General features: G+C 40.5%; 1 protein-coding gene across 5 annotated transcripts in view; it reads right to left on the bottom strand.

Moving 5' to 3' along the window:
* The window catches only part of PAK1 (p21 (RAC1) activated kinase 1), a 181,404-nt gene that overhangs the window by 21,365 nt on the left and 146,960 nt on the right, over window positions 1-13,079 (bottom strand). For all 5 annotated transcript variants that reach the window (XM_045483882.1, XM_045483879.1, XM_045483881.1 and 2 more), the window contains exons 6-9: window positions 10,498-10,614; window positions 8,682-8,856; window positions 6,282-6,345; window positions 2,397-2,445 (exon numbers count right to left, since the gene is read on the bottom strand). In XM_045483882.1, coding sequence (XP_045339838.1) covers window positions 2,397-2,445; window positions 6,282-6,345; window positions 8,682-8,856; window positions 10,498-10,614 — 405 coding nt within the window. The remainder of the gene's footprint in view (window positions 1-2,396; window positions 2,446-6,281; window positions 6,346-8,681; window positions 8,857-10,497; window positions 10,615-13,079) is intronic.

The following is a 13,079-nucleotide window of genomic DNA, read 5'->3' as shown; positions in this document are numbered from 1 at the left end:
CCTCCCCCGTTCATGCTCTGTCTCTCTCTGTCCCAAAAATAAATAAACGTTGAAAAAAAAAAAAAAAAAAAGAAATTGACCAAGGTCATAATCAATGCCCTCAGGTCCATATGACTCCAAAGTCTCTTCCAATCTATTCCTTCTATAAAACACATTCCCTCTAAAAATGGGTTTGAAAAATAATTGTTGGATCTGTAACTGGGAGACTTCCTGGCATTAACATGCTAATCTTCCTATATGTGACATACAACAGTTCTGTTCTTCCCAGGTGGATAACCCCCAATAAGCACTCACAAAGACTGAGAGCATCTTGCCAGCTCCACTAACGATTTATGCTCCCTGGGGCAGGAAATGAGGCCTTCCTGACCACACTACATTAGCCACCCTAATGGACTTGCTTCCATTCATAGTTTTGTAACCACAAGGCAGGCATACAGTGAAGTCAAGTTTCTATTTCCTGTGGCCAGCTTCTCACACATGCAGGCTCCAGACCTTTCCAGGAACTGCCAATCACCAGCCTGTCTCCCATCAAGGGCTGCAGGGCCCCAGAGCCCAGAAACAGGACAAGGAGCCCTAGTACCTAACCTTAGCTCTGCTGTGGCCTTGTAGCTTGGAGAACACAGGTCTAGGTTTTAGAATCAAGATTCTAACCCAGTCCTTGCTAACTGCTGGCAGCACAAACTTGCAAAAGTTAACTAAACTCTCTGAGCCTCAAAATCTTAATCAGTAAAAGGAAATAATATTACCTACCCCACAGGGTTCTTTTTAGGATTGGTATAATCACCTCTTTTCTACCTCTGCCTCTAATTCACCATGTTTAAAACTGGCACAGTAATACCTTCCTTACTCACCATTACTTTAACGCAGGTTCCTGTCCTCCGATCTATTCTCCACACTACAAGACTTTTATATGTGCCCAATGGCAAGTGTGGTCTCTAACACTTATATATGATTTTAATGTCTGCGTGCCTGCACAGGATTCAATATTTCACACAGTTCTTAGCACAAAGTGTGGCATAAGGCAAATCTTCAGCAATTGCTTTGTGGAACAAATAAAAAATAATAAATATGGAATTTTTTACTGAATGTAATAAATATATAACTTTAATTCTTCAAGTTTATGATGATTTTCACGTACATTGCTTTACTGAATTCTTCCAACACTTTTGGTAGGTATGTATATGTTATCATGCACATTTCATAAATAAAATTCAGATTCAGAGAAGTCACATGACTTGCCTAAAATCATTTAAGTGCTAACAACAGTAAGCATCTAGGTTATTGAATTCATCTCAAAGAACAATGACTAAATCCTTAAATAATTATTTTGTTTTTTAAGATGACCTACCGTCAACGGAGCCTCAATATTTGGTTTTGATGCTTGTAAAAGACTCACAAGAGCAAGGTGAAATATGTGCTATTCCTGTTGACCATGACTGCTCCAGTATACCAGGGGTTTCAACCACCAAACATCCACAAGCAGGTCTTAGTAGCTTCCCTCCCAGGAGCCGTACTCTATCACGGGAGCAAGAGGTCTCTCTCACAACCTCTGAGTCCCAGGACTCTGCAAACTAAGAACTTCCATGAGCAGCTCCCATCCCCAGCCCACCTGCCAACATTCCTGCTCTACAATCAAAAAACAGAATGCAAGGAAAACTCAAGTACTCTATATTCTCTTCACGGCTTCCTTCTGCTGAAGATGTAGGGTCAGCAGGCCTTAGCAATAAAGTCAGAGTTCTGCCAGCTTAATGAAATGAGAAAGACAAAGAGGTGCCTCCAAATGAGGACCTCAACGTCTGCTGGAATTCTGGGCGCAGACTAACGAAAGGATCACTACATCAGGAGTCAAGAGATGTGTGTTTAAATCTCTTCTACGTCAGATTTCTCTACCAAACACCAAACTTGTATAATCAATCATCCACCACTAGGCAGTGCCACAAGAAGATCTCTCAGACAATATCCAACTTCTTCAAACCTATACCTCCACCTTTTTACTTTCTACTTAACTAGGATCACTCACTTGTGAGTCATCCTCACATTCATCAATCCCCAGATTCTGGAAAATCTACCCGTGTACCCCTCAAATCCAGCCACTTCCTCCCATTCATACTATGCTACTGCCTCAGTCCAAACCATCACCTCTCACCTAAAATTATGCAATAACCACCTGACTCACCTGCTCCAAGCTTAACTCCTCCAATCTGTTCTCCATGCTGTAGCCACAGAGACTTTTTCCAAAATCTGTAAGTCTCATTATGTTACTCCTCTGTTTAGTTCTAGTCTCCTATAGTGAGAAACTAGAAGTGTCCCTATTGAGCTAAGAAGAACTAAAAATTAACCAAACATAAAAAGAAACAGTAGAACTGAAGGAGCAAGAGTCGGTGGTTAATACTCACCTCCTGTCCTGTGGCCACATCCATTGCAGTGTACACAGTGCCTGAAGCACTACGTGACAGGTGAGAGAGAGAGAGAAAAAAACAACACAGGTATTAAATGAAGTGACATTTGTCAAATGTAGATCTACAGACGACCTGGCAATGCAAGTGTTAATAATAATAGCAGCAAAAATAACCCTCCCCAATCCCCCCTCCCCCTACTCTATTTTCATATGTGAGAGGCAGTACATGGCAGAAAGAGAACACAGGCTCCAGGGGCCAAAAGACTTAGGTTCCAAAATGAAACGTCTACCTAGTATCTACAAGCTATATGATCTTGAACAAGTGATTTAATTTCCCTGAGCTTCACTTTCCTCGTTGGCGAAGTGAAGATAAGAGATAAGAGACTATAAGAGAATTTAAATCAATTAGTTCATAAAGCACTTAGCCAAGTGCCTAGAATATAACAGGTCTTGATTATATACTAGTTTCCTGTTCTTGCTCTTCCTCCTCTCTTCTTCATCACCCTTGGCAGGTTCCTTTAACCCCTTGCGGCCTCAAACTCTTCATTTGTAAACCTTAGTAAGGTCAGATCTATGGTTTTCAACCAGGGGTGAGTGAGGGGAAAGGGGTCCAAGGGAAATGTTCAGAATGAGATGGAGGGAGGGGGCGGGGAGGGTTGACCTGCTTATATTTTTAGCAAAAGAAATACGGACTTCTGGGGTAATAGTAATGTTCTATTTCTTAATGTAGGTACTGGTTACATGGGTGTGTTCATTTTATAAAATTCATTGAGTTGTACACTTATCTGTGTTATATTCAATTATAATTTACATTAAAAAACTGTAAGTACTAAAAAATAGAAAATTAATCTCATGGTGCTTTAATCCTATGAACCTTTAGAACGGTGATTTTTTAATCACTTATCCTATCAAGAGGATATGTGAATTTTATTTTGCAGTTTATATTGTAAAATAGGTTTTTATTTTTCATTTTTTCAAACATAAAATATTAAATATGGTTTTTCAAACACATATGTTGCCTGAAAATCCGATATAATTCTTACCCCATCCCCAAGGTAAAAATAACCTCATATACACACATATGTACATGTATAATACACAAACATACACACACACACACACACACACACACACACACACACTCACACATACAAACAGAGAAAGAGAGTGGGAAGAAGAAAGGCAGAGACAAACTATGAATAATGCTAGGAAAGGAATCATGTCCGTTCTAAATAACTAAAAACTTAATTTTATGCCTATAACCATGAACCCTGTATATCTGTAGGTGAGTGATATGCAACAACATTTATAACTGTACATGCTGTATGTCAGATACATATGTGCAATTTGAAGAAATCTTAAAGTCTATATATTACCAAATGCATTCCAGGCAAGCCCTGAGATTATGCTACCCAGGGAAATCAGGTCCGTTTAGGGAGAAAAGTCACTTGTAGGCCTTGCAGCTCAAAATTATGGTCACCAGCTTCCACACCACCACTCTTTAGTTAGAAGTATACTTATATGCCAGGAAATTGCGATCATAAGATACGGGCTATAAGAAGTGGATTATTTGTATTGGCAGTTACCTTCCCATTGCCTGATCATTCTATCTCTAGTCATTTTCTGTCATTAAGCCGGTGTCTATTTTCCTATACTCATCTTCTTCCCTCCTACCATAAGCATCATTCTTAAAGGGCAAATATGCCCAGGCCCCAAGGGACTGGACATTTTGGGACTATGTCTCCATGATTACAGAGATTTAGATGTCAGGCCCACTAGTTAATACTTGATTATTTGTACCTTAAAAAAAGACATATGAATTCCAGGTCAAAAAAAATTCTTCAGGTCTTAAGGGATAAAAAGCAAACAAAAATTATAACTATCAATTCATCATATTTGTGTAGCATTTATTTTTTACTATTTTTTTTAAGTAGGCTCCATGCCCAACATGGGGCTTGAACTCACGACCCTCAGATCAAGAGTTGCATGTTCTACCAACTGAGCCAGCCAGGTGCCCTGTGGCATTTTAAAATCATAGAATGTGTAGGAGCTTAATATATTTTTCATTCCTCCCTTAGCACACTAACAGACCTGTCAAAAAAGCAAGGAAAAAACATTTTTCAGATGTTGCCTATTTATGCCTATATATGTTACATTTCTGATGTTCATTTCTGAATTAAAAAAAAAAGTCAGAGGGGCACCTGGGTGGCTCAGTCGTTTAAGTATCAACTTCGACTCAAGTCATGATCTCGCAGTTTGTGAATTCAAGCCCCATGTTGGTCTCTGTGCTGACAGCTCAGAGTCTGGAGCTTGCTTCAGCATCTGTGTCTCCCTCTCTCCCTGCCCCTCCCCTGCTTGCACTCTGACTCTCTATCTCTCTCAAAAATAAATAAACGTTTAAAAAAATTAAAAAAAAAAAAAAAGAAAGAAAAGTCAGAAGTTCTGGAAGTGAAAGGCTCTGAGTCCACAAGCCCTCTCTTAAATTTACAGATAAAGAAATTGAAGTCCAGAGATGCAACCTGACTTGCCCACACTTGTCCATGCACCTTTCTTCTACATTCTTAATATTGTAATGTAGTTAGCTAAAGGAAATGCCATCCCAGGTTATTTTGAGACAAGCAATATGATTTCTCTTCAAGGTGTTAACTACCTTATATCAGTTCAGACTCGCAAAAGCATGTCTGGTAGGAAAAGCACTGGACCAGGAAAAAAATAAGATCCACTCATGTCCAGGGTTATTTTGAGGATTAAATTAAACAACAGATGCAAATAACAGATGTAAGCTGTAGAATGATGTACAAACACATCATTATATAATGCAATACTTTATTTTCAGAAGTTCTTGGATTCATAAGAAAGAAAACTAAAACAGAAAACTTCAAAGACTTCATTAGCAACAATGCTTTCATTCAATTACCTGAGAGCTTTCTGTAAGTCAGGTGCTTTTTTTTTCCAGTTTCTCTTTAATTTTAGCTATTTGGGTAGGTCTATAGAAATCTCATTATTTTGCTTTTTTATACAGAGATATGACTTGACTAAAGTAAACTGCACAAATTTTCAGTGTGCAACTTGATGATTTTTCAATATGTACACACCCATGTGTTCACCATTAAGATCACCCCAAAGGTTCCTTATGCCCCTTCCCAATTCACATGCCCTTCCCAGACACAACCATTTTTCTGACTTCTATTAGCATAACTGAGTTTTGCCTTCTCTTGAACTTCACATAAACACACATCATATAGTGTCTGCTCTTTTATATCTGGCTTCTTTTGCTCAAAATAACGGCCAAACACTTTTAAGACTTATCATAAACATGAGGTCTTTGAAGACAGAGTTTGTATCAGATTCATAGCTGTATTCATAGTGCCTAGCACATAAACAGGAACTCAGTTAAGAATTGCTGACTTCAGTACACTGAGGGCAGCATGCAAGATTCACAGAAGAAATCAGAGAGCAGGAGACATGAATCCTGGCATCCACCTAGAAAAGCAGGTCCCATTACACTAGCAGAAGGGTCTGTAGTTCAGAGTCTTCCATTTCACATTAGTGCTGGTAGGTCTCAGCGCCAGGTCAACAGGGTTAATCTGAAAAAGCAGAGCTGTAATTTGGGAAGCAGGTTTTGTGCTAAGAAAATAAATGGCTTTTGCACTCTCACTGAAGGGTTATTTTTAGCAACATGGTCAGCTAAATGGCACATCTCTCATACTAAGCATAATTCTGCCAAACCTGAAGTCAGCCTAACATAACACTTCCAGATGGGTGAGGGATGAGGTAGAGAAAGAACAAGGTTTATGAGAGGCAAAACAAAAGCAAAATCATATATACCAGCATACACAATTTTTAAGTCATTTCTCTAGGGAAAGAAAATGCCCCTACTAACCCTTGTCCAATCTTCTCAAACCGTGTATATTTCTTCTTAGGATCGCCCACACTCACTATGCTCCCTTTGAAAGAAACAGAGACCATGAATCATTTTTTCCCAGATCAAGATACAAAGCAGGGCCCATGTTCCCCCAAACCCTGGAGCTGGCAAGGATTAAAAAACTATCTCCAACACCCAAAACCATACTCAGTACATCCTTAGCTCTTGCCCGTAAGTTCCAACCAAAAATTTCATCTCCTTACGGCTTTTATTCATCGTATTCTATTCCATTTCTAAACTCCTAAAGGCCACCATTCATTTTTAAATTCATTCATTCAATAAACATTTACTCATTTAATATGCTCACTTACTATGTACCAAGCCCTATGTTGAATACTAGGAATAAAGGGATAGATGAGACATAGTTAAAACAGTCCCTGCTCTCAAGAAGTTCAGTCTCATGGAAGAAATAGAAAAGTAAGCATAAAGTTCCATGAAAATCCAATTGTTGTAATACAGAAAGAGGCATAAAATACAGACTGGAAAGTCTTCAGAAAGGAAGTGATATCTGATGTTTACAGGGTAAGTAGGAGTTAGCCAGGGAGAGGAAAGTCAAGAAGGGGTTACAGAAGGAAGTATATCAAGTGCAAAGACACAAAGGTATGAGAGAGGTTGGGTTTCACCATCTAGATGGTGAAACCAAGGCCCACAGAAGGGAAAATACTTCTTCCCAAGGTCACACAGCAAATTGGTGGTCAGAACTAAGATTAGGAGTTTGGTTTTTGGTCTCCCAGTCCAGTGTGCTCTCCCCAACACCAATTACTAATATTTGATACTTTTCACATATATTATCTCATTTGATTTACAAATAAGACAGTTATTAACATCCTAATCTAAAAGATGAGAAAAGGGAAGCCTAGAGAACAATAGGAAATTGCCCAAGACCCCAAGTCAGTGGCAAGGCTAGGGCTTCAACCCAAGTGCCTTTAACTCCCAGGCTAGTCTGCTGTTCCTAATTCTATGTTCTAAGTATTATTGCTTTAAAACAAATCTGGTTCAGAGAAAAACACTACATATAGGAGTAAACAGATGGCTAGATAAGTGGCTTTTCCTACTTCATTTCATAAGGGCTCTGGGCAAGGGCAACTATTAAAAGAGTGACATTTTTTAAAAAGTCAAATAAGAATTATCAGGAAGCAATTGAAAGTGGCTAAGCTAAAGAACCAGAAACCTAGGCTTTAAAAAGCAATGCTAGTTTGCAGATTTGGCCAAATAAGTCACATCAAATCCCCTTTAGAAGTAAATAGGTACAGGGGTGCCAGGGTGGCTCAGTCAGTTAGGTGTCTGATCTCAGCTCAGGTCATGATCTCATGGCTCATGGGTTCAAGCCATACATCGGGCTCTGTGCTGACAGCTCAGAGCCTGGAGCCTGCTTCACATTCTGTGTCTCCCTCTCTCTCTGCCCCTCCCCTGCTCTCACTCTGTCTCTCTCTCTCTCTCAAAACTAAACATTAAAAAAATTTTTTTTAGTAAAAAAGAACTAAATAGGTACAAAGAGTAAACTGAAGTCCTCATCAAATGATTTTTCCAAGCCCAAACACTAACCTAGTCCTTCCTTCAGGCAGAAATTCTCTTACAGTTTACTGAAACACAGCAACAAGCTATTCTAACACACCCTCATTTCTTGCCACTAAAGAAAGTGAAATAGAAGTTACCACCTGAGACCAAGAGGCAGCATGCTTTCCTTACAGAAGCACAAGGGCTCTAACCTCAGCCCTGTTACTTTCTGGCTGTGTGATCTTTGGGCAGTGTATTTAGCATAACCAGAGCCTCAAATACCTTAACTGCAAAAATGAAGACTATAATGTCTATCTTCATAAGGAATAAATTAACAACAACAAAAAAAATCAAGGAAATACCTTGCTTGTCATTTGGTACATAGCACAGGCTCACAAAATGTTAGTTTCCCTTCACTCTTTTCCTACAACCAAGATGGCAGATCCGTCTTCTCCTTGGTCAATGGCAAGCATCAATAATCACAGGAATCTTTCTGACCAGGTATGAATAAGGCCTCAGTCTTTCTCAACACAACATTCCAGACTATTCACTAGATAAAAGCTATTTTTCATCTCCATAACCCATGCCTAAGGTTGAGAGATACCTAGCCCTGGAAGCGAGCAATCCACACTCTCATCACATTTCCATTCTAACGTGATATCCTATCAGGGCTGCTGAGACAGAGGAGGTGGCTGCAGGGGCAAGGTGAGAAGCAAACCTTACGTGGCTAAGAAATCAAGCATAGCCAGCCAGCCACATAGACCAAGCCTAGGACCAGGATCCTTTTAGCAATGGTTTTCCATCTTTGTGCTCATCCAGTCACATACAAAAGGCAAGTCGAGAAGGCTACAAAGTGCTTACGTAATTTCTCCAAGATCTCCTCATCAGACATTTTAGGCTTCTTCTTCTGCTTCTCAGTATTCCGGGTCAGAGCATCTGGTGGAATGGTATTATTCTCAGTAGGTGAAATGGGAGATGTAGCCACATCCCGAGTTGGAGTAACAGGAAGCGGTTCAATCACAGACCGTGTGTATACCTGCATTGTTGGTGCAAGAATTTGGCAAGGCCAGTCTTCATTAGCACAGGTGATGCTCAGGAGCCTCTTACACATGTGTGTTAGAACATCCACAGAAGAACAAATCCCAATAAACTCATCCCTTCTCCTAGGTCAAAATCTATGCTCCTCTTCTTCTGTGCTCCAGGCCCATCCTCTGTGGGTGGAATGGCCTTCCTTGTTCTCACATACACAACATAAATTAGGAATTAACAGTGTCCTTTTAGAAAGGAATACTATGAATTGGGGTGCCTGGGTGGCTCAGTTGGTTAAGCAACCAGCTTCAGCTCGGGTCATGACATCACAGTTCATGAGTCGAGCCCCGCATCAGGCTCTGTGCTGATAGCTCGGAGCCTGAAGCCTGCTTCAGAAGATTCTGTGTCTCCCTCTTTCTCTGCCCCTCCCCCGCTTACACTGTCTGTCTCTTTCTCTCTCATAAAATGAATATTTAAAAAAATTTAAAAAAAAAAGAAGGGAATGCTATGAAGATCAAATTTACCAATTCATTTGTTCATTAGATATTTACTTCCTTTCTGTTATCTGCCAAGAACTATGTTAAGCACTATTCATACATATTATATATATTTCCTCTGTTTTTGAGAAGTTCTTGGTTTAGTGGGAAATTTTTTTGTTAAATAAACATGCTTGCAAACTGAAAAAAGGCCGTATCAAGGTGAGCTATCTTGACAACTCTCCAATTGTGAAGCTCATTGTGACCTACAGAAAGGGTGATTCCACAGATTCTGTTTAAAAGTTCTCATCCTAAAAGTTCATCTAAACCCCTTAAATTTCCATCACAGCATCTCCTATAGTCAGTCAATCAACTTATGGTTGAACAGCTCCCTGAATCCTCTACTCAAAAGGCAGCCTTTTTTTTTTTGTATTAGCACAGAGTGCAAGCCCTAGATCATTCTTTCATTGTAAAGCTCTTGTCATATTAAAATTCCAAACAAATAATCATCTAATAGAGTATCATCTGATGATAAGTTAGTGTGCACTGAAGCTAAATCAAGTAAAAGGCATGGGGACCAGATTGTGCAAAGTGAGGGCAGAGGGACTGTGGCTATTTTGAAATGCAAGAACCTCAAAGGAAGTAAATAAAAATCACTGCCAATATCCAGCATCAAAATACACTCCTGATGTCCAGCATATTAATAGCACTAACATATTTATAAATTCCTTTGGGCCTTTCAGTATCATCAATGATGTTCTAAGAGGTAGAATGCTACACATTTAACAGAGAAGAAAAGATCTGCAGCAGACTGCTTTGTTGCTTCCCAGGAGACTAGAATAATTTATGTAAGTCCTGCACTAAGTAACATTAATTCTATATATCATCCTGTCTGTGAGGAACAGGCTAAGCAAACTAGAGTTAGGTTGGTATAAACACCAATTATCTAGGATACTTCAGGACTACCTGCAAACCAGTGATAAATAAAGACACTATCTCATATCTTTAATCATACAGAAAGTACTTTTCAGTCAAGGTGGTTCTGTGATTTCACCAGCTGCAAAAATCCAAGGACCCTTACCACAGCATTAAACCTCCAGGCCTCTAGGCCTTATAACTCCCCCTGTAAGCTCTGTCAAATCCCAAAGCTGTCCACATCTCCAAAGACTCACAGATTTTGTGTGCTCTGGGCGTGGAGCAATCACTGGAGGAGGGGTAGCATCATCATCATCATCTTCATCTTCTGAAACCGGTGGCACTGCAGGAGTCTCAGACACCGTCTTCACATTCTATACAGCAGAGAAAAGCCGGTTTCATCAGGTCCAGCTGACATGAGACTTAAGCTACCAGAACTGCCAAACCCCAGGAGTAATCTCATTCAGACACCCCTTCTCACACCCGAATCAGACTCCAAACTCTCCACCTTTGTGTAGCCAGTCCCAGGAACTCAGTCAGCTTCTCCCTTTTCTTTTAGCTACTACTATCCACTAGTCCCTTGGGGGTTTCCTTCTCCCACCCAAAGCCTACTTGTGGGTTAGGAAGCCAGCTTACAGATTCTCTACTTGCCTTGCCTAGTCCAAACTCTGAACACAAGCTCATAGTTCCTTCCCTTATTCTATGAATTTGACTCTCTTCACTGAACAGGTAACAAAGTACAAAATGTGGGAAAGGGATCAAAAGTCTGAAATTTCACAAAGTTTATCATTATAATTCCTTACCCCTTTCTGTATCTGATATGGGGGACAGAGAGAGGGTGAACTCCCCTCCTGCCTGTCATTTGGGGCTTCTGGAGAGAGGAAAGTCAGGAGTCAGAATGACAGGAGCTAAGTGAAGGAACTTACCTAGTGGAATACTAGGCAAGAACTACCGTGTGGGAGACTGATCTTTACCACATTTGACACACTAAGGGAGGAAAACTGGCAATCTCATAGATTTGAACAGGACTGCTGGTGCAGGGCATAACTTTTAATTAAAAATTGGCAGTCCTGGGTATATGTAAGCAACTAGCTTTGGTGCCAACAGGTGATGAATTGATCCTCTTGGTCTCAAGATTCATCGTTTGAAGCATATGGAGGAAGAGGAGGGGTATAATTGGAGGGGTAACCTTAAATTACTTCCCGTTCTGAAATCCAACAGAGGTCTTTCCCTGTCAAATCACGTATTTTGATATCTTTCTGCTCTCTACTATATCTTTTCTCTCCACTATTCCACTCGACAAAAATTTAACTAGAAACCCAAAATGGGAACAAAGTTACTCAGCAATCTCTTCATCATGACGTGGCCCTGGGGCTCCCGATATATACTGTAAACACAATTTAACATGTTTATTTGCTTCCTTTAACTCTGTAGAAAAGGGCATTTCATCATCTTTCTTAGCAACACATTCTGTTTCCCACAGGTAATGGCTTTGGGTGGTAATATTAACAACCACCAGTATCAGGGCACCTGGGTGGCTCAGTCAACTGGCTCTTGATTTCGTCTCAGGTCATAGTCTCACAATTTTGTGAGTTTGAGCCCCGCGTCAGGCTCTGCACTGACAATGCAGGAGCCTACTTGGGATTCTCCCTCTCTCCCTTTCTTTGCCCCTCCCCTGCTGGTGGTTGAACCCAATAGTGTGCTCTCTCTCTCTCAAAATAAATAAACATAAAAGAAAAAACTACCACTATCAAGAGATATAGGTTTTAAACCCAAATTTTTACTTTTTATCCCTGTGTCCTTAGGCAGAGCTGTCCCGCCCTGAGCCACAAGTTTCTTGTCTATAAAATGGGGATAATGATAGCAGCTCTCTGCCTGAGGGCCAAAGGAGGATGAAATGAAGTGATGTGGGCATAAAAACACTTTGTAAATAAATGCTAAGGAGCTAGAAGGATGTGAGGAATCAACTAAATTGTTATTATGTCTAATAACCACAAACCTCTATTTTAACAAAAGCAGTGACTTCAACTCATGTATTCATTCACTGTGTACCTGGCTCTATTTTAGGCTCTGAGGCTATATTAAAGAACAAAACCATTATAGACCCTGGTCCTATGCTTGCATTTTAGAAGAGAATACAGTCAAAATTAATTACCAAAGCGCCAGGTAGTAATAAGGTACATGTACGAGAGCAGTAATTGGTTAGGAATGGGGAATGTTAATTTAGATAGAGTAGTCATGGAAAGGGCTCTCTAATGAGAAGTTATATAAGCAGAGGCCTGAATGAACTGAGACAGCAAGCCATGGGACTCTTTGGGAAAAGAATATTCACGGCAGGTAGAAGGAGTACAAAGATCCTGAGATGGAAACATGCTTGGTGTGTTCCAATACTTCTAGGAGGCCTACATATATTGCTGAGAAATGCTTATGACATAAAACCTGCTGAACTTTGGGTAAAAGCAGTAGGAACCTCCGATGCTCTGGCCCAGGGCTGCTTCCATCCATCCTGCCTGCCCCAGCCCCATCAGAGTGGGGGCTCTTCCAGGGCAAGGCAGGTTATAACTGCATCATCTAAGAGGGCTCACCTTCATTTGGAGCAGTGGACAATGCCCAGGCCCCGTGGTGCTGTCAGCGGAGGTAACCTCCCAGAGCTGGTAGCAAAAGAGGCCACAACTCAGATCTACTAGCCTGAGACTGCAGTCCTGGATAGGCAAACAAATTCTGGCTGGGACTGCTCACAGTCACAGCAGTCATGAGAGAGGCCCCACACCAGTCTCACATGCCTAGCTGTGTGCATATACATAAAAGAATCAAAACAGCCAAGCAGAAAGCAAAAGCT

This window comes from Leopardus geoffroyi, chromosome D1 (genome assembly GCF_018350155.1).
Source record: "Leopardus geoffroyi isolate Oge1 chromosome D1, O.geoffroyi_Oge1_pat1.0, whole genome shotgun sequence".
NCBI lineage: Eukaryota > Metazoa > Chordata > Mammalia > Carnivora > Felidae > Leopardus > Leopardus geoffroyi.
The sequence above is the reverse complement of the archived record's forward strand: the minus strand, read 5'-3'. Positions and strand labels throughout refer to the sequence as shown.